At 42.1% G+C, this 22,771-nt stretch overlaps 1 protein-coding gene across 3 annotated transcripts in view; it reads right to left on the reverse strand.

Moving 5' to 3' along the window:
• Iqch (IQ motif containing H) overlaps positions 1 to 22,771 on the reverse strand; it is a 177,594-nt gene that overhangs the window by 28,999 nt on the left and 125,824 nt on the right. For 2 of the 3 annotated variants that reach the window (XM_031344192.1, XM_031344191.1), the window contains one exon: positions 3,433 to 3,603. The exons of the other annotated variant lie outside the window; for it this stretch is intronic. In XM_031344192.1, coding sequence (XP_031200052.1) covers positions 3,433 to 3,603 — 171 coding nt within the window. The remainder of the gene's footprint in view (positions 1 to 3,432; positions 3,604 to 22,771) is intronic. 3 annotated transcript variants of the gene reach the window in all.

Here is a 22,771-nt window from a genome sequence, read left to right on the forward strand (position 1 = left end):
CAGGAACTGTGGTCTGGAAAGTCCAAGAAGAGGGAGGAAGAGTGAAAGTTGACATAAAGGGGTGATTATTTATGCTGATTTTGAAGTTAATTAAAAGTTTAAAAAATGACTACTTTTGTGTGTGTGTGTACACGTGAGCGTGCATGTGTGTGTGCGTGCATGCATGTGTGTGTGTGCGCGCGCGTGCGTGTGCGTGCGTGCATGCATGTGTGTGTATGTGTGTGTGTGTGTGTGTATGTGTGTGTGTTTAGTATGCCTAGGGCCTACATGTGCACATGCATGTGAAGACAGGTTTTTTGAGACAGTTTCTCACTGCCTGGGGACTGCTGATTCATCTAGGCAGCACTGCTCCCAGGTTTGCACACGGGCTGGATATTGACCTCAGGTTTCCATGCTTGTGCAGCAAGCACTGTAATTACTAACCTATTACCCTACCCCTCCTTTTTATCTATCTCTAAAATGTGTATATCTGGGATATCTCAGACTTTATTGACGCTGTCAAATGTATTTGGTTGGTTGGTTTGCTGGTGGTAAGGAGTCTGGATGAGGCCTGGGCATCTCTGGGCTCTCCTGAGAGTCTAGAACAGGTTCTTGGCTCATTTGTTTGTTTCTTGTCAACACGGCACATTATTAAAGGAATAGAAGTAAACTAGGAGTACTTTACTTTACAGTTCTTAGGTCTGAATGTGCTGTCATGATCAGAGTGGGCCATCCTTTCATACTGACCTCCTTCAGTCTTCAAAGGGGGGCTGATTGTGAATCTGATGCAGCATAGTGTGTCCATACTTGCTTGGAAAGTTTCAGGTTGGCTGAAAATTGTACTGTGTACACATATGTACATGCTTTAAGAAAAGAACTTATTGCATGTGTAATATGCCTGGGGCCTACTACACACACAGTAGTTCAGGCTGGCAGAATCTATTGCTCTCTGAGATCTAAAGCACTTTAAGCTTATTCTCATACCAGAAACTCAAAATAGCCTTTCTGCCATGATTCTAGAAACATTTTATCTCTTTCAGCTTATAATGCTTTCCTGGTTTTGTGTAGGCAGTTTCTAAAAGTGTCCAATAGTCTTCACAGAACTCTCATTCTTGGCTGTAGCTAGGAGTGACCCCTAGAGGCAAGTGTGCCACTCAAGAGGCAAAGGATGCTGCTGATTGGAGGTGCAACCTCTGTTCCTAGAGCTGGTAAACCTCACCAGCAGCAGGTCTCAGGCCTATCATTCTAGTGATAACAAAGGAGACTAAAATACAGAGAGGCAGGCCATGGAAGGCCTCATTAACCAAGCTAGGAAGATCATAGGAGCCCGATCTTTTACAAATCCTTGGTAGGAAATGAAACCTCTAACACAGGAATGGCTTACACCTGATTGAATAATTAGACAAAGGAGCCCCCAAACATCTCAAGTTATTGCCAAGACTACTGGTTATGACCAATACAACATCTTGATAGTAAGACCGTATTGCATTGAACATAAAGTCAAGCTGGTGCCTAACTGCAGCCTTCACCCCTACTGACTCATGTTCATGGCACTGGCGGGTACTCTGCATGCTACCACTAACCCAACCACAAACCCTGCAAGCTACACCAGTGATATTGCCTCCATGATATGCTGGTGCAATGGTGGCACAAATGTTGTGGGAGTAACCAACCACTCTTAGATTGTATTTAAGGTTCACTCCATGAGATAGAACCCATACCCGACAGTGCTCAGGTGGCTAAGAACCCGAGACTGGATAAGCCATGGACCTAGAGAAAATACAAGTACTATCATTCTGCTAAAGGAAAACAGCAATAAAATGACTCCTTAGGACATTCTGCTATACCCATAGATCAGTGCCTCATTCAGCCATCATCAGTGAATCTGCTTTTTGCAGTAGATGGGAAATAACACAGAGACCCACAATTGGATAATGTGAGTGAGAGTAACACCCAGTCCTAAATTGGATCAGCCCCCCTCCCCTACAGGTTCAGGGAACTCTGTGGAAGAGGAGGCAGAAAGGTCCTGGAGAGCCGTAGGGAATGGATGACCTCAAGGAAACGGTCTTTTAGACACAACGGGACTAATATACTTGTGAACTCAGAGAGACCTTGGCAGCACGGACAGGCTCAGTCTGGACAGGCTCAGTCCGGACAGGTTCAGTCCGGACAGGGTTCCAGTGCTGAGCTGGGGAAGTGGACAAGGGCTCCTGCCTCTAGCCAGGAAGTGATCTCCAGTTGACATTCACTTGCAAAGGAAAAATTAGTTTCTCTAATGTAGTTTCACTTAAGGGCACTTGATCACGTGTAAGGGTAAGGGTAGCCCCATGCCCAGCAGTAGAAGCCCAGCCAACAAGACAAACTCTGTACTTTCCTCATATGGCTTAGTTTGGACATTTAAGAAAAAATCTTACTGGTCTTTTGCTTGTCTGGTATGGTTTCTGATTTTGTGTTTTTATGGTTTTGTGTCTGGTTCTTTCATTTTTTTGTTTTTCTGTTTGTTTATTTTCTAAGGAGAAAAAAAGGGTGTGAAGTTTGATGGGGAAGAGGGGAGAGGGTTTGGGGGAGGGGAAACCATGAACAATATTATATGCATTTTGTTTTTTATTTTTCAAAACAGGGTTTCTCTGTGTAGCCCTGGCTGTCCTGGAACTTGCCTGGAACTTGCTCTGTGAACCAGCTAGGACCTGAACTCAGAGATCCTACCTGCTTCTGCCTCCAAGTGCTGAGACTAAAGGTGTGTGTCACCATGCCAGACTGAAATTTTTTTTTTTCTATTTAAAAAAAAATCCCAGGTAAAAATCACTTTTTACTTTGCAGTAATCTTCACTGTAGTTTTAAGACCAAGGGGAAAGAAGGGAGACAAGAAGTCTTAGGGGAGTTCTATCATACTGGTGTGAGATGGTGGGGCAGATTCTAAGGTGGCATCTTCATGCTGGCAGAGCACAGGTCAGATCTGAGGCATTTTAGGAGCTAACATGATTGTGGCCCAGTTGTTGGCAGGGTGTGGGGCTAAGGAATGTCAGGCCTCTGGCTCAGTCCTCCAGGAGAATGTACAGGGGTAGAGATCATCAAGTAGATTTAAATGGCTTCACCTACAGACTCAGAGCAGCCAAGTCTAGGAGTTTTGTGTCTAGGAGTCTAAGCTCAAAATGGAAATTTTGACTTGAACAATAGAGATGAGGGCTGTCAAAAATAGCTGGCTGTGTAGACGAATGTGAAGAGAACTGGGAGGTGCCCAAACAGAAAGCTGTGGCCCTTAGGCTTTCGTACCCTGCTTCCTCTTCCTGCATGGTTGTTCCCTTTTTATGGCAGAGACTGTCACATTTATGGAACTTGTTTTGAAATGGCTCAGTGATCTGTCTGGTTCTTTAGTCTTTTTTTTTTTTTTTTCTCACTTAGCAGTTGAGTACTGCTCAATGCCAAATCAACCAGAAAGACTCTGTTGCTCACCAGCTCTGCCTGGAGGCTAAGGCGCTTCCTCTCCCTTTCTGCATCTTCTTTAAAACGGGGCACTTCCAGGGTGCTCAAACTACAATTCAGATGGCCATTGGTCAGGTACAGGGTGAGCTGCGTCATAGCTAGCTGGTCACTGTATGAGAGGTTGAGGCCTGTTGTCCATACCTGGCAAAAACATGAGTCAGAGAAGTCAGGGTATGATGAAACAGGAGAAGAAAGTGAGCCATACCACTCCTGACTAGATCAGTAGGCCAAACTAAACAAGTGTCCAATGAGATTCTTGGAGTAGATGTCTTTGCTTCTGTTTCAGTACCACATAGCTGAAGGATGAAGCTCGTTTTTTACGTTAGAACATATGTGACTATGTAAGAAGTAAAAGAAATGAAGGTACCTAGCCAAGACAATCAACAGAGGTCTTGTTTCTTGGTAACTTTGTTTTTATTTTTGTTTTTGTTTTGTTTGGCCTGTGGTTTGTCGCTTCAGAGGTGGACAGGGCAATGTTCTCTACTGAGATTGAATAAAAGCTAAGGAGGGTGGCAACTAAACTGGAAAAGTGAGTGCAGCTAGGATGGTGTAAGATAGTAGAATTTGCCTTGAGTTTGGAAAAAACAATGTGATTTTAATCAGAAAGTTAAAGACACAAGGTTTAAGCCCTAAGTATACTACCATTTTACTTTATCAGCCTGCAAATTCACAGTACCCTCAACAGTGACATGATGCTAACATCTGGAATTATGAGCAGACTATGACACAATGAAATTTTAAATGCCATGAAAAACAGCCAGGTTAGTTACACATTTACTGTGGGCTAGCAGATAATTGAGTGGTGGTTATTAATTTATTTGACAGATATTTGCTGAGAATCTACTATGTGTTTAACTGGCAGTGACAAAAGTAGGTCATGTGCTACCTCTTCCTTTTCCTTTAAGGTGACTTGTCATTTCAGACTCCCATGAGATCCCCAGAATCCAACTTAGCTGAATGATTAAGGCAGAACATGCAGGCCACTAGAGAGTCAAAAATATAAAGGCCTAGGTCATGCCATCAAGATGACAGATCCACATATGCTCAGTGAATCACAGTTCAGTGTAATATGCAATATAACAACGATTATGGAAGTAGAAAGACAGACTGGGTTTGTCTGGTGACGTCCAGGCTGCCTCTGAAGGTGACATTTGAGCTTTAAACTAATAATGAAGCCATGATTTGCATGGACCAAGAACATATGGTATGGCGGGTACTTCACAGACTTCTCTGCTCTTTCTAGGTGCTTTAAAATCTACAACCCATGCTACAGATGAAGAAGCAGGTCCAGGAGCTACCTAAATCTCCACAGTAAGGAAGGGGTAGCACTCAGGTTCTAATCATTTCTGTCTGGCCCCAAGCCCGCCCTCCTCTCATGTACCTCTGCAGGAGAGGGCATTGATGCTGTACCAATCCTCCAGTCAAATTAAAAGTCAGAGTTGCAGAGAATCAGAACATGTTCTTGTTTAATACAGCCTATGCCATGGAAGTGTCTTGTGGAGAAAACATAAAGTATTGTATTTCTGGAGCATGCTGTAATTATCAGTAATGCATTTTCACCGTAGGAAGTTGGAAACTAACACATTTTCATGAAGATTTGATTAAATATTTTTTTCCTCTTAGAAGGCCTACAAGTGCCCCACTCACCAACTCTGTATGTTAAAATACATAATACATCTGCCCTAGAGTGGACTCCTCTCTAACAAATCTATCAGTGAGTGACTTGAGTAAGCATTGAATGTAAATGACATCATTATAAGAATATTAAGGGGTCAAGCTGTCAAGGCCCCTTGCTAAACTGAAGCTAATTTCAGGATCATATTCTCACAGTAATCCTCTTTCATAACAACAAATAAATCACATTTGCAACAATTGTTAAAAACTAACTGCCAAGTATCTGCTGCAGTTGTAAACATGCTATTTGTCAACTTAAATATTTCCTGCTGTACAGCACTACATGTAAATCAGATGGGGACAGCTCCTGTTCCCTATGAGGAAACTGAACTTGCTGTTCCTACATGTCCGTTTCCAGAGTTTCTCTTTTCATGCTTTGGTGCTCTTGTTCAAAAAGAGATACACAAAGCATTACTGATGTTTTTGTTAATGACATTAATGTTTTGGTGATAAGGCTTTTGATAAGAAAGCAGCATCGTATAGGGAAAGACAGAGCCAAGGCATGAGAGCATGTGTGTAGCTTCACATGCAGCAAACGTTTAGACTAGTATTGATGCTCTTAGTCTCAGTGTCCTTAAGTGTCAGGCGCAAACAGTAATACCTACCACACGGGGTTTTGAAAATCAAACAAAACCCCCAAACATACATAAAATTGTCTGATAAAGTTGAATACAAATGTTGCTTATGATACTACACATTCCCTTTAAGAGGACAGATTCCTCACAGAGCACAGTGGTGCAAGACCATAATCTCAGCACTCAAAAGGCTGAATCAAACAAGGATTACGAGTTCAAGGCCAGCCTGGACTAACAGTGGGAAATGCTGTCTTTTGAAAGGTTTCTTAGGAGGCATACCTTGTGTAGCTATCAGATGGCACCACTTCCTAACTGATTAGGCTGTGGTGGTAAGCTTTGCCCCAGGCTGCTACCGCTCCAGCTCCAGTTTACTGGTGAAGACGCTGAGACCAAAAGCCACTTCACAGGTCACCTGAGATGGAAGCGGATGGCCAGTGCTCTGAATTCTCTAGAGGTTAGTATTTCTGCTTTTCCAGGCTACCCTAACCCCTCGATTCCTGAAGCCTCTGCCTTGACAGCAGGCTTGCCTGATTTGCTCAGATAACTGTTCCATTCTCCGTCTGGTTTTCTATGCTGAAACAGTGCCCAAGGCACGCCTGTCTCTGTACAGGGGTTCTGATCTCCCCAACCAGATTGTTGGTCTTTTAGGAGAGGCTGCTAAGTCTTTGTCTTCCCACAACCCCCAGTGTGTGGGGTATGGTTGGTGAGACAGGATCCACACACTATTCCAGCACCATACTAGCCATTCAGGAGCAGGCCTCTGGGGGTCTCTTAAGGCTGAGTCCAGATTCAGGTCAAGCAAATTGTCCTCTGTACTTCCTTGGTACATGTCCCATGTTCTTACTGCCTCTTACTTAATCTTATTTTTAAATTTAAAATTCAATGTTCTCTAAAAAACTTACAGCTCCCTGTAGTGGATACTCCTGCCACAAGCCAGCCACAACAGTGGCCTGTACAAAAACCACTCTGAGAAGGGATAAGGACAATGTGTAGGTGGTGACTTTGACATGACTTGCTATGATGGCTTGTAATGACTAGTCTGAGGATTAATTGATTAGATTTGAAGGAAAGGATAGGACAGGAAAGACTCTTTAAAAAAAATCACCCAGTACAATCAGTTTACTTTATAAATGGAGCAGCTCTGACCTAGGTGGTAAGGTGGTTCTCTCTGGGTCACAGCTAAGCATCAAAGGTGCAGAAGAACCTACAAGTCCTATGTCTTGTCACATGGTAACTGTTCGCTTGGTGCTTTTCAAAAATGATTTTGCTGAAAACAGCAAGAATGCTAGGGAAACTCACACCAAAAGCCTTACGAACCACAAACAACACAAACCCATTCACCTCTGCATCACCTGCAATACTGAAAACCTACAGCTTGCCAGCATTTGGGCATTAGGTAAGAAAATTAGATTATATCCAAGTGATGAGATGGTATGTGATATTATCATGAGAGATGATGATTGTGAATAACATGATGATACAGTGTATACAAAGAGGAGAATAAAAAATCATGTAAACAAAATAACCTGAGCTTTGCAAAAATAATAAGTACGCAAAAGACCAGATGAGAGTATTAGGACATGTTAACCATCAGTGTCAATATTAGCAGAATTATAATTGCACTTTCCTGGCTATTCTCAGACACATTCAGGATATGCACCATCCAACATGGTAGCTGGCAGCCCATGTGGCCACTTGGGCACTTGAAATGTTGCTGGCACACATTCTTTATCTCCAAGATTGAGGAGATAAAAAGGAATACCTCATGAATAATAGTTTATACTAATGAATACTGAAATACTACTACCCTGGTTATGATGGGTTAAGTAAAAATGTTAACTTATTTTCAGCTCTTTGTTAACTTGTAAACATAGAATTAGTAGAAAATAGAAATTATGCATTATGGCTTAACAATCTCTAACCCATTGCACCTTTACCAAAGAGGAGGGCGCAGTGTGGGGAGAGGAGGCCCTAGCTCTCCACCTCCCTGACTGGATGCCTGGATTTAGAGAACTATCATAGGCCAGAATTGTTCTGCTTTCAAGTTCTTTGGGATGACAAGGCAACAACGTGCTCCTGTGTGAGAAGGGGTGGGAGAGAGACTTAATATAAAGCCCCTTTTGCCTTAGGTACTCTGGGCAGATGGAAGCCGCCTGCTTGCCCCTGCTGCTTCTGCCTCTTTCTGGTGACAGGCAGGATGGATGGGTGGTGGAGCATGCAAGATGTGGGCAGCTGCATGGCAAAGAGTTCTATCTTGCTTCCTGCTAGCTGCCTTTTATGAGCATCAGGGTTAAGATGAGATTGAGAGGCTAGTTTATAGATTATATGGTAATCATTGAAGAACCAGAACTTGTGAGCTTTAAGAATCTACAGATGTTTTTACAAAGTCATCTGAACGGTTTCACCCATTTTTCTTTTCTATGGAGAAACCAAGGCTCTGAGCAGTAAAGAGGCCAATGATCCAAGTTTATGCTATCAGTGTCTGAGATACAATTAAGTCACCTCTTTGGGTCACATTTCCCTTGACTAGTCACTGAAGATCATGCTCCTGGTAGACCTTCCCTTCCTTGCCTGCAGACATATCTATGAAGCTAACTAGAGATTGTGAAGATTTATCATCTGGTGGGGAAACTTTTTTAAAAGCTTTATTCTTCAAATTGATCAAGCTTAAGAGATACAGCACTGAGAATTCACCCCTGCAGAGCTGGCGCCAGGCCTTCAGAGTAAGCTATGACACATGGGCACTCTCCTTAGCAGCCTGTTGACTGAGGGATGTAGGAATGACCTCTCTTACCCATGTTTTTGTTCAGATTTATGGTTCTAAACCTGATGGAAAATCTATTCTTGGGCCATTTGATTCTTTCTAGAGAAAGGCCAAACCACCTGTCAAACCCACAGGCAACACAGCAATAGCTAAGCTGAAGAAGCCAGGTTATATGTCTAGCTCCTCTGGGGGTGGCATAATCCAGCTGTGGGGAGGCCGAGGTTCCTTGTGTTCTTCTGGCTTGATGAAGAGGTGAGTAAAGGACTTATTTTCCATATAGCACTAAGTGGCAAGAAAAGACTTACGGCTTAACTGTCTCTAGTCCATTGCACTTTACCAGTGTGGGGAGAGGGTACAATATCAGAGGCTGAGAATTTGTTGGGGGTTTGTTGTAGAGAGGAATGACAAGCTCCAATGTCTATTTTTGAAGAGTTCATATGCAGTAAAGAGAAGGGACTATGAGTGAAAGGATAGAGATGTGGAGTCCAGTCAAGATGACACTGCCATAGTTTGGGTGGATGGCAGTGGAAAGAAGAGAATAGGAACCATTATGGATGAAAGGACACAGACACGTTTCAAAATCAGACCTCAGAGGACATCCTGATGGGTCTTGTGTGAGACATGTGACAAAAATAAGAGTCAGAGAACCAAGGGTATCTTTAATTTCTCCAGAAAATGGAAGGACTATCTCCTAGTAGAACAGATTGAGGACTAGTTAGAGGGTAAAATGGAAGGACTATCTCCTAGTAGAACAGATTGAGGACTAGTTAGAGGTAAGTCCAGGCTTCTGGCTTAGGTTTTTTCAGCTTGAGATGCTTCAGCTGGACAATGTTCTTGTCGATAGGATGAGAGCTAAGGCACATCTTCCTCACTGTATTTCAGGAGCATGAGTTGGGCTATACTGTAGGCTTAAAGACAAAGCAGGTCGTGGTAAGGAGGCAGCTCATCTCTGATGTCATTTTTGAGACAGTTGAGGCCCATGGGACCTGAGGCCTTATCTAAGAGACTGTGTGGTAGAGACTGGTCATCCATCCTATTTCTCACCATGGTTTGGCCAAGATGCACTAAGCTTGCAAAGGATAGGACAAATAAATAGGGAGAGAGAAGTGCCAGCAACTGAGGGTAAAGAAGACTAAAGAGGATGGTGGTTTAACAGAGGCAAGTGGCCTCTTAGAGTGAGACCCTTGAAACAGAGTAACAAGGACTTGCTGAAGATGCCAGGCTTTCCTCTGCTGTCTGTCGGGTCTTCAGCAATTTTGTCCCCTCTCTCTGGGCCTACTTCCTTGTCTATTAACACAAGCCAAAGGCCGTGACTGCGTCTTAATGGTGGAGTATTTGCCTAGTACACATGAGGTCTTAGGTTCAATCACGAATAATGCCAAATCAAACCAAGCAGAGTAGGCCTAATGGCATGGTCCCTGTGGTCTGTGGTGAGGTGACTCCATGAGGCAGTGTATGAGGCTGTAGGGCCTGGCAGACCCATGTCTGTTTGTTCCCATGATTCTTCTTCCCATAGGACTTTGGAGACAGTTTGACAGAGTCAGGGTAGTAGGAGGTCTCAGTTGTTGGACTCTGACTTTTATATGCTTGCCTTCATCTCAGATCAGAAACAGGGAGCGGAACAGGCCCCAGCATCTCCATAAACATGACGTTGTGATCTCTTCGCCATAGTAAATGACATCTCTTCCCCATCTTGGATTATTAAAATGTCAGACAGCATTAAGTGCTCCATGTGGTAGACATACCTGACACTTAATTTTTAAATAAGTGGGTACACTGCACTGACAGAATTTTCAATTAGTAAAATATTAATATGATTGTGTATTTTAGTAAGAGTTGTTTGCATTGCATTAAAACAAATCAGTAGACGGAGGAACAGCTGCCTCTTGGCCTGTTGCCACCTAGTGGCCATTTCTGGGATAGCCCAATGTCTTCTAGATGTCTCTAAGAGATGGGAACAGTCCCTAACCAGACTACCTGATCATCAATTGAAACTTCTGCAGTCCCTCCTGGGGTACTTCCCCATGCTTCTATTAATACTTGCCCTTGGGGCATGACAAATCACATCTCCATAAGGCCGTCTTCAAAGAGCTAAAGCATCCACCCTTGGACATCTCCTGCCTTTCTCCGGCCTTATTTTGGTTCTTAGAGTCTGGGGTCAGAGGCAGTAACAAGCATCCGAATCCTGGCTCTTAGCAGTCAGGGCCAAGTGACCCATTATGCCTTGGGCCTCCATGACCTTAAAAGCTTAGATATTTAGATTAAAAATATTTAGGTTTTTAAAATAGTTAATGGCAGCTGGGCAATGCTGGTGCACACCTTTAGTCTGTACTCAAGAGGCAGAGACAGGTCGATCTCTGTGAGCTTGGTCTATGGGGTGAGTTCCAGGACAGCTAGAACTACACAGAGAAACCCTGTTTTTTCAAAAACAAAACAAAAAAGTTAATGGTTTCCAAGTATGAGAATTTGGAACAAAATAACAATATTTAAAAACTATCCACAAAGTAGAATATGTAAGTCAAGTGTAACAACACACTTTAAGAAGGGATGCTTAGCCAGGCAGTGGTGGCACACGCCTTTCATCCCAGCACTTGGGAGGCAGAGGCAGGTGGATTCCTGAGTTTGAGGCCAGCCTGGTCTACAGAGTGAGTTCCAGGGCAGCCAAGGCTATACAGAGAAACTCCTGTCTCAAAGAAACAAAAAAAGAAAAGAAAAGAAAAAGAAGGGATGCTTAAATCAGATTCCATTTGAGTGCATTTGGACCCTCCAGGATGAGGACAGGTGAAACATCTGTCAAACTAGAATGGCTCTGGGTGCCGTGGGCTCCAAGGCAGTTCTAGCTTGGAAGCACAGAATGACCTCCCATCCACCTCCTCCCTCTCTGAGAACTGGGGGAGGTGGACAGACTCTCTCAGCTCCTGGAATTCAGTGAGGAACTAACTGGGAGCAGAGCCCAAGTTTATAACCCTTGGTCTCATCCATCTGTGACACTGGTTTCCAGCATCCGTAGACCAGCTTTCTCTGCAGTGCTAGAAGCTTCTCTGCCACATTAGAAATTCTTTCAGGATATGCCAAAAATCACACTACAAATTGATTTGGTTATCTAGAATGGGAAAAAAAGGAGTTTTAACCTGCAGCAGCAGCTACACTGGTTTTTCACTTTAAAAAAAAATCACAATTTTAAGTACACTCTTGCATTTTCTGTTTCCTACTACAGGCTTGTCATCACAATTTATGATCCTTCTTGTGTTATTAAAAACTGATGGCCTAATTGGTATTATTTATAATCTTAGTGCACAGAATTACACACTCATTTTTCTTTCTTATTTTTCTGCTTAAGTATTTTCTTGCCTTCTTATGGCCTTTTGGAAGGCCATTTTCTTATTTGGAAATTGATCACTAAACATTAGTAAACATGAAAATCTAATTTTCATAACTAGTTTTTATAGGACTATTGATTGTTTACCCCTCCATGTGATTCAGAAAAGCAACCCCACATGACATTTTGCCTTTGAGGCTGTAAATATCAGGACGGTGGATGATTGGCTTCTCTGAGAAGTGGCTCTTAGGATGTGCTTTAAGTGACCTCTAAAAGGCTGTCTTTGTGGGAGTGTTCAATGCAGAAGAGCTCTTGTTGTGTAGCAGGAAGGGTTTCAGTGTGCAATCCTGTGTGCATGGAGGACTTTTGTGCAAAGCAAGGTATTCTCTGGGTGAGGAAGAGAGCATATACAGAGGTCTCGGGCCTCACAATGCATTCCAGCACAGTCCCTTTCCCTCCCTCGGCGACTCTGAGCCCTAGTAACCCATCATCTCCTGTAAACAATAATTTTGGTTGCAGACTACATAGGCAGGAGACATGGGCTGTGAAAGTGATGGCTTTAGAGTTGGTCTGATGAGAGCAGAGTGCAGACCACAGTGCAGTGTTCTTAAACTAAATCAAAGACTAGTTTATTTGTGTTTGAGCCATTCCAAGAAAGAAAATGGGACCAAGAACGGAAGCCTGTTTTCCATTTTTGTATCCCAACCAACACCTAGCATGACACTCGATAGAAGTCATGCCAATCAATATGTCTTCATTGGATAATTAAACTAAATAACATGAGAAGAGATCTTAGTTAAATCCTCAAAAGCTAAACTTAAACTGTGTTACACTGTGACCCATACATTCCACTAGTGGGCATATAATGCAAAGAAAGACAAATGTATTTCTGCAAAAACTTGCAGGAATGCTCAAAGCAAAGATTACTGTCTTTCCATTTCTGAGAAGCAGTTAAGAACAAAAGTCCAGAGCAAACAACTGAGCTATCATATCTGCCCTAACTCTGCCTCTGGCAGCCAGTAGTTAAGAAGGACCAGGACCCCAAGAGCTTTGTGTCACCCAGGCTCTTTCATCGAAAAGTAGAAGCAGTTAATATCCTTTAACTGGTGGGAAACCAAAATGTGGTATAGCCACACAATAGAATACTACCGAACCATAAAAAAGAATGATGGGTACAACCAATACTTGCTACCACATGACTGAACTTTGAAAACCCAGCACATCGAAGAAAAGTAACAAAGACCACCCACTGTATGATCACACTTACATGAGATGCCTAAGATAATGAAATCCATAGAGACAGAAAGTAGTTCACAGTGGCTAAGGGGAAGAGGGATGGGAAAGGACTGCTAATGGTTCTATATTCATTGGATGGGGAGGAGTAAAATAAATGTAAAATTTGATAAAGGTGATGGTTGTGCACTTCTAAATACACGCAGAGCTAAGTACTTCCTTTGGAGAGTGACCTTTATGGCACAAGGTATACCAATGAAGCTGTTACACACACATACACACACACACACACACACACACACACACACACACACACATCCATTGTAGTATCGACAGTTGCATAATCTGTGTGTCCCTTATTGAATGTGGTGGGGTACAGACAATGACTGAATAAAGATGTTCTTGACAAACCACCTCTCAAGTGGCCTACTGAGTTTACCTTCAAGTTAGAACCTAATAAAACTTTGTTATGTATGTCCAACAAATATCCGTCACATACACTAAAGCTCTGACCACCTCTCTGGAACCAATGATCCCTGAGTAGATTTCTAACAAATGAACAAACAGAATTAATGGGAGGAAGGCATTTCCCCTCCTTCCTTTTTTTCTATCCCATTTCTCTTCCTACTTCTCTCCACCCATTCATTCAATGCACTGTCTCTTAATGCGCTCTTTCATTTCCAGAGGATACACTCAGTGATCAAATCTGTAAGGGTCAAATCTGAGTCTTAGCTGTTTGTGCCCACTAAGTGTCTTACATAGAAAGCAATTGTAAAATTTTTTCATATTTCCTCCTTTTTTTGTTCATACACTGATGCTTACCCCCCAAAAGCTGGGGTAGCATATTCTCTAGGACTTCAACATGACTCACCATGTTATTTATTTACTTGGAAAGTGTCTTTCCTTTGAGCTTTAGACATGACTTCGTGCTCTGCGTGTCTGTTGCAGAGGGTAGGGAACCTCACTGCAGTGGTGTAGTGGGAGATATTCAACATGTACTTCACCCATGTGTAGGGAAGGGCTCAGTGTCTGCCCTAGAAGTAGATGCTAGCCTTAGAAGAACTTTCTTCAGCTTTCTGCCTTCTTGTGCTTCCCCTTAGGGAGGAGTAGATTTCACTACTTTGTTTGGGCTTGGGGTGTGTGTGTGTGTGTGTGTGTGTGTGTGTGTGTGTGTGTGTGTGTAAAGGCTCCTTACTCTGCCTGAGTAGATTTCCGAGGATGGTTTAATGTCTTTTATATATTTAGAAATTTGTATAGAAACTTAGAGAGGTTTAAAAAACAGGCCTATGTTAAGTAGGTCCTCCAGGTCAGCGAGGACTGTGGCATGATGGGCAGATCAGCTTCACAAGAAAGGGGTCCTTGTTCATAAGGATTTGGATCCAACAGTACAGTAAATCTTATGTTTAAGAAAGTGAAATATATGTCGAAAGGAATATTCATATTGTTAAAACATTTCTATTTATGTAAAAGATTCATGTAATTTTATAAAGGATTTTAAGTGCTGTGTTAGACTGTACTAGTAACAGATGTTCAACCACATGTCTATGTTGTTGTTTTACTGAAAAGTCATGCACTACCTGATATTTTATTTTTAAAATGTACCAATGCCAGCACATTTTAAGTTAGCTCAAATTAGTTATTACTAGAGAAATATAAATAATTAAAAATAACAGAAGGGCTCTTAAAAACTAATACCGCTGATAGAGCTAGAAGATTTTGTTAAAGGAGCCCCTTCAGAATTCCGAGCTTGTGTGCCACTTCTTATTCTTTTTCTGCAAAGACAGATGGTGTCAGTAATTGCCTATATATTTAATTAAGTTAAAAAGCTACATAGGAAGGGCTTGGCAAAACAAAACAAAACAAAACAAAACAGGAAACTTTGTGTTCTGAGCAAAGAACGCAAAGGAGCAGACCCTGGTAATGTAAGACAGCACTTCCATCCGTGATAGACACTCGGATGCCCATGTGTACTGGAGTGTGGGCTGCACTTTATCCATACAACTATGAGAATAGGGATAAAGTACATGCTGGAAGGGTTGACAGTAGCACTTTTGAATTTTGACCAACTGAAAGGGAATGATCCTACCTGTGTGCCCCTACTATTTGACCTAGCACTTGAGTCACCTCCATTTTGTCTAAATTCTTGAGCAGTTACTCTAAACCCCTCTTACAGTGTTTCCTGGGATTCCTTACCTAACAGGCTGGCTAATCATTGTGAAATTATTATTGGTGGGTGTGGAGCAGGGTGCAGCAGCTACTTATGGAAAGTGGTTTGGAAAACTGACTTAGCCATTCTTGTGGTGTCTGTTTTCAATGTTCCCATCCCGTGAATCCACCTTCTGGCTTAATGGCAATATGGTGCTCCCAGCTGTGGTATAGTATATGGGCTGCACATTTAAACTCTTAAAGCTTAAAAATGGCTACCACAACACTGATTTTATTCCATTTCTCTTAGTCATTAACATTTAACGATTACCTTATGTGCTGAGCACAAGGATGGAATATATTAACAAAAATAGGAGATGTGTTTTTCTAGCTTTAAGCTGTTCAACTCAATTCAACTAGCATATTGAGGAAATGCAAGGGAACAGACATTTTCTCTGGTGTGTGTGTGTGTGTGTGTGTGTGTGTGTGTGTGTGTGTGTGTATGTGCGTACAAAAGAGTCATCATCAAGCCTGTGCAGCACTACAGTGTTTGCTGGGAAAGACCACAGGTTTGTAGTCACATAAGCCATGGTAGAAACCTGAATTAGCCACTTCATAGCAATGTAACCCTGCATATGGCACAGTAGCCACAGTTTCCTCATTTGTAAATGAGGGATAATAATTTACAATGGTAATTAGAGCTCTAACCTGACCATTGGTACTATACCTCAGCTCGGCAAAACTAGAAGCAGCAGTTGAAAGGGGATTTCTTAAAGTAGGTTTCCATGTACAGTTGAATTTTAAAGGGAGGGAATTTAAAACTTGCATATTAACAGACAAAAAATGAAAGGCAAGTTGGGATAAAGGCAGACTGAGAGGTAGAAAGAGAATACATTTGTTGAAAACGGAGTCACTAACTTGTTTTGGATAGTCCTATGGATGTGATAAATGAAATCCACAAATGACACTATATTTATTGCAGGAGGGAATAGGTAAGATATGAGACAAATTATCCTGTGTATCATCATGTATTGTCATTCCAACTTCATGCTAAAAAAATTAAAGTTTGAGTGTCAAGGACAGTTTTGTGGAGTCCATTCAACCAACAGCAATGGACAACTTGACTTAAAAATGGGTAGGAGACTAAACAGACCATTTCTAAAGAAGACATACAAGAGGCCAGTAGACATATGAATGGTGTTCAACTAATTATCAGTGAAATGCATATTGGAACTGTGAGGTCCTCACATGTATTAGGACAGCTATTGGCATGGTGTGGTTGTGGTCCATTCATTCCTTTGTGTGGCAGCAGACACCTTTAATCCCAGAACTCAGGAAACAAAGGCAGTTGAATTTCTGTCAGTTTAAGACTAGTACGGTCTACATAACAAGTTCCCCGGAGAGCCAGGGCTCCATAGAGAGATTAGTATATTATTATACCTGTAACTACCATAGCCAGTATGAAAAACAGTACAGTGCCTTCTAAACGAATAGGGAGAATAGAGAGATGGCTCAGTAGTTAAGCATTGGCTGCTCCTTCAGAGGACCTGGATTCAGTTGCCAGCACCCACATAGTGGCTTAAAACTGCCTGGAACTCCTTCCAGGGAACTTCTGATCTGTGGGCACCAGGCACACATGTGGTACACATGCATACAAGTAGGCAAATTTAAAATTTAAAATTTAAAAAGAATTAAAAAAATAATCATAACCCCCCAAATCTTTAGAAATAAATAAAGAGAATCGTCATATGATCCAGCAATTCCACCATGGGGTATGTACCCAAAGAAACTAAAGTCATTATCTTGAAGTGATACACATCTCCATGTTCATAACAGCATTGTTCATAACACCCAAGATCTTGAGACAGTTTTTCAATTGGTTAATAGATAAAGAAATTGTGGTGTATACACATATAGATGAAGACACACAAAATGCAGAATTAGCTATTGAAAAGGAATTTCTAACATCATGATAACGTGAGTGGACCTGAAAGACACTATGACAAGTGAAATACTCTAGGCATAGAAAAACAAGCATACATGGTTTTATTTACATATAGAAGCTAAAAATGTCTACCAGGGGTCAGGAGGTAGGAGAACTACTTCAAATTGAATAAACCCATTAAAAAGTACTGTGTGATATTGTGTGGCATTGTGACTGTAGCTGATAATCTTGTGTGCCTGAAGTCTGGCAGACAGGAGTAATTTCTCACAAGCAAAGCATCCATGTGAGGTAGTGGGTATGATATCGAACTTGTGATAATCACTTTACAGTGTTCATATACATTAAAATGTCATAGTGTGTACCTTAAACACCTCCAATTTTTATTTGTTGGCTATACCTTAGTAATGCTAGAGAGAAAGGAGGACAGCCGCTCAAGGGAACACTCATCCCTCAGAAGGTGAAGTGACAGCTGACACAGGAGGAGAGCGTCAGCCGAGATAGATGGCAAGGGGCACACCCTTGTGTGGGGAGCCGTCTGCTCTTTCTCAGCATTATTCTCATAATTTCTCAGCATCTCAGGTTTCTCAGGAAAGCTTCCCTGCTCTCGTGCTCACTGTCCTCCTGAGGACTGCAGAGATGTGCATCTTCTCAACAGTGCACAGGCAGTGAGCAGGCCGGGATTTCCTCTGCCCTGGAAGTGTTTCTGGAGACAGAAGTGTCTTTTTTGTTTGTTTGGTTTGGTTTTGGTTTTGGTTTTTCTGAGACAGGGTTTCTCTGTGTAGCCCTGACTATTGCTGTCCTGGAACTCACTCTGTAGACCAGGCTGGCCTCGAACTCAGAAATCCGCCTGCCTCTGCCTCCCAAGTGCTGGGACTAAAGGCGTGCGCCACCACTTCCCGGCCTGAAGTGTCTTAGTTCCAAAAGGAAACAAGAATGTGAGAGGCACTGGGAGAAGCAACTAATACAAACAAGGCTATTGTGGCTTGGGATGTGAAGTATCCCCTCAAAATGTTCATGCTCTGAAAAGTGGTGATGTTTGGGGGGTTTCTGGGGACTTTGGGTGATGGAGTCCAGCTGAAGAAGCGCCTTGCTGGAGGTAAGTTCCTGAGAGCTCAGTCTTCCCCACATCCCTACGTGTCTCTCTTCTTGTCCACCAGGAGGTAAAGAAAACTCCTCTGCCGAATAAGCCCACCTTAAGTTTCTGCTCAAAAGAATGGGGCTGAGAAACCCTGACCTGAACCCTCTAAGACTGGACTCTTTCATCCCTTACACTGTTTCTCTTTTAGGTGTGCTCATAAGTTGGAGAAAGGTAACTGAAACAAGCTCACTATGTAAAGGTCTACAGGCTGCCCCACTGAGATCTGAGGCTCAGGCTTGGATTCAAGCTTTCTAAACATTAGGGTTTGTAAAGTAAGGAGGTTAATAAAACATTAAGACTAAGCACATATGGCAATACTGTATGTATAGTAAAGTCGGCCACTTGTTCACTAATCAGCATTGATGTAATTTCACACTATAAACCTGTCGCCATGTGCTGGTGTCTATTGCTCATCGCCGCTATCATCATCACTCACATGCTGCAGGTCTCTATCACTGACAAAGGTACAAACCTTTACAAGGGACAGGCTTTGCTTCACTGTTTCAGGATCCTCTGGGATCTACTTCCCCTTCACTAGGTATTAAGTTGTGATTAACAGTGTGCCTATTATAGCATTTAGAAACACTGACTAATAGGCACTTCTGTTTATACCAAGGACCTATTAAATTTTAATTTAGATATACACTATTAACCCTCTTATATATAAATAAAATACCTTCCCTAAAGAGGGAAAGTAAATCTCACTGAGCTCCCTTGGTGAATTCCTTATATATCTTGAAAACAAAGATAAGAAGCTCTTGCAAATGATATTACCAGAGGGGGACTGAGAGAGAAGTATTCATTCATTCATTTAATAAATATTTATTCAGCATCTATTATCTGCCAGACAGAGTGCTAGGTGCTGGGCTTACAGAAATGAACAAGAAGGAATTATGGTGTTTCTGTAGACCTCGGGTTTTGCATCCTCTGAAATAAATGTATTCATTTTTGATGCTTATATATCACTTTGAGATGATAATGCTCAGTGAGTTTTTAAAAATAATGCTAATTTGATTCAGATTCCACTTACAGTTAGAGAACCTGCTGAGGGGTCTCTGTGACAGTTTTACATGTGCTTATGGCATTTGATTTAGTAACAACAGCACCTTGTATCTATCTGCTCAGCCTCTCAGAACATCCTGTGAGAAGCAGGGCAGGAATTTTCCACTTGTTAATGCTAGAGCAAGGCCCAGTGAATTGTCTAAGGTAACATACTAGTCGGAGTGAAGAGAGGCTGAAGTAGCATTATAATGAAATATTCTTAGGTGATTTTTCTGTATTTAGAAATCCACAGAAACACTTGTTGGGGGATGTAGGTTACTTGGGGGTAAGGCTTGAAGGGTGAAGTTTGTCCTCTATCCCTTGTGCATGACACTTCAGCTTTGCCTCAGGCCCACAGCAATGGAGCCAGGTAACCATGGACTAAAGACACTGAAACTGTAATCTGAAGTAAATATTTCTTCCCCTTACATCCTTTTCTCATATACCAGCAGCAAAAGCATACAGTCTGATACACACCAGGGGATCCATTTTTGTCTTTCTTCACAATTTTTACCTTGTGATAAGTCATCTTTTCTGATTGTCCTACTGATGAGGAGCCATTTCTAAGCACTTGTAGCCATTTTTCATCTCAACTCTTTTCTTAAAGATTGGATTTGGGTCCCATAATCCTTCCTCCCCATCTTCTGCAGGATTCCCTGAGCTCTGCCTTAACTTTTGGCTGTGGGTCTCTGCATCTCCTCCTATTAGTTGCTGGATGAAGTCTCTCTGATGATGATTATGCTGGGCCAGAGGGGTCAAGGACACCACAAGAACACAGCCCACAGAATCAACTAACTAGGGCACATGGGGGCTCATAGAGACTGAAGTGACAGGCAGGAGCCTGTATGGGTCTGAGCTAGGTCCTCTGCATATATGTTATGGTTGTATAGCTTGGTGTTCATGTGGGACTCCTAACAGTAGAGCAGGGGCTATTTCTGTGAATTTTTTTGCCTGCTTTTTAGGACCCTTTTTCCTCCTACTGGGTTGCCTCATCCAGCTTTGGTATGAGGGTTTGTGTCCGGTCTTGTTATTCCATGTTTGGTTGATATCTCTGGGACACCTGTTCTTTTCTGAAATGAAATGGAGGGAGAAGGTGTAGATATGGGGGAGGGAGGGTCTGGAATGACAGGAGGGAGGGGCAGCTGGGGTCAGGATGACAAGAATGAATAGACAAACAAGCAAACATTTTAAAAGGATGTATCAGGTAGGAGGAGTGTGGTGTAGAATTCCCGCGTAGGGTCAGAAGTTTTGATTCAATCTCTAGCATAGCAAGAAATGAAACAAAAAGATTTATTAGTTTCTCTTTCCTGTTTTCTTTTAAAATATGTCTATTAGCACTCATAAATGAGGGTTTTTGTTTTACAAAGTTCACAATTAGTATGGCTGGAGAGATGGCTCAGAGGGTCAAGTGCTTTCTGTACACGTATGAGGGTCTGAGCCCAAGCCCCAGCACCCATGTGGAAAGCCAGGGGTGGTGGTGAGTGTCTCTCATCCCAACCCTTGAGAAGCAAGACAGGGGGGTCTCTGAAACTTACTGGCTAGGCAGTCAAGTTCTAGATCCTGTCTTTAAAAAAAAGTCACAGCAGTACATGCCTTTAAGTCAGCGCTTGAGAGGAGACATGTTGCTCACAGTCTATACAGTGAGTTCCAGGCCATCTAGGAAACCCATCTCAAAACAAAATAAGGTAGAGAATGATTGTGGAAGACAAATGATGACAACCTCTGGCCTCCACACGCAGGCACACACATGAATGAGCACTTCCCCCACATGTACACATAAATGAACCCATGCACTTACACTTCACATTTACCTACAAGAATTTTAAAATCTGGGATGTCAATAGACTGCGTCTTTGACAGTTTATTTGTTTAAATGTTACGTGAATTCATAATTCTATGAGGTAAAACATACTTGTAAAACACAGATTATCATCTTTCTCCATATGTGTTGTGCATTGTTTTTACTGTACCCTTTACAACCTCTTCCTACTTCGAACACATTCTTCCTTACACTCCTTCAATCTTAATTATCCTTCAGCTCCCATCCCACCTATTCTGTAAAAACCTCTCTTGATTGCTCCAAACAGAAGGGACCTTGCTCTTATCTGAATGCACACAGCAAGTACTGTGGCAGTTAAACTGGCATTACCTTTTTGATGTCTCTGTTATTGTTCTTTGAAGTTGTCAGTTAAGCCTTTTCTTGTGATTCATTTTTCCAGCTTGTCTCCCCAGCTACATTGTGTACTCCCTGAGGGCGGGCACTTTCCCATCTCTATTATCTCTGCTGCTTTTCTAGCACCTGCTATAATGGCATGTGTATAATAGATGCTCAATAAACACTTGTTTCATTAGTGTTTTGCCTAAACAAGTAAGCTTCAAAGAGCTGGATTTCCTAGAAGTTCCAAGAGCCCTTCTACTAACAAATAATAATTAGATAGTTAAACTAAGGGACTGCCATTGTGATAACTCTCATGGAAGAGTGAGCATGCAAGTAGCCTTAATGCATTTTCTAGATATATAAAAAGTCACAGAGGTACTATGTATGCCTATGAATAAGAAAGAGTACAGACCACCATGAACCTATAGCAAGTGAAACTAGATGATAGATATAAAGTGGTTGACAGCATACATGGTTTGTTTATCTCTGTTCCCTTGATGGGGGACATCCAGAGTAGGCCCTCAGAATGTGTTTGTTCAAAGAGTATGTCCATCTTTCCTCAACCCAAATCTTTTGGAGGTATTTGATGTTCTTCTTAGAACTGTCCACTCCATAATTATAAGCAGAACCTCTCCCCTCAATCTCAAGTGAGAAGGCCAGATCCTCAACAGGGCTACCACGAAACTGTCTCCTGGAGTGCCATGTATTCTGCATGCAGTCCGTAAAGGCCTGGGATCTCCCCATTTCTAGTACCCTGATGGAATGACCTATGACATCTGATCTATGACCCTGATGGAAGCTGTCGGTATCACGTTCTAGGGACCGGCCCTCTTCCTTCTCATTCCCATCCAATGCTGTGTTCTGCCTGACACTCCCAGTCTCATTTATTTATTTACTTAGAAGCAGGATCTCAGTCTTTATCCCAGGCTGGATGTCTGGCATTTATTATTTAAATCCTTCATGTCAAGGAACACTCTTCCATTCTCCTTCCTTAGACCCTCATTCTCATCTCCTGTGGTTGTGACAGACTTTTCGCCTTCTTATCTAGAGTTAATTTATAACCATGAGTTGTCCTTAGTGCACCCCTCTTATTTATACATCTTTCCTTGGCCCTAGTCCTCTTTGGTCCTATCATACCATCATGGCAAATTACAGGTTCCAGGTGGGCTAGCCAGCAAAAATTTGAATGTAGGCACTGCAGTTTTCTGCTTCTCCTGTCTATTCTAAGATATATGTGAGTAAAATCATGTACACAAATGTGCTTTGAAGACTACAACACACTCTACACAAATCTATGATTATCATTTTTCTTTTTTC

The sequence above is a fragment of the Mastomys coucha genome, unplaced genomic scaffold, assembly GCF_008632895.1.
Source record: "Mastomys coucha isolate ucsf_1 unplaced genomic scaffold, UCSF_Mcou_1 pScaffold23, whole genome shotgun sequence".
NCBI lineage: Eukaryota > Metazoa > Chordata > Mammalia > Rodentia > Muridae > Mastomys > Mastomys coucha.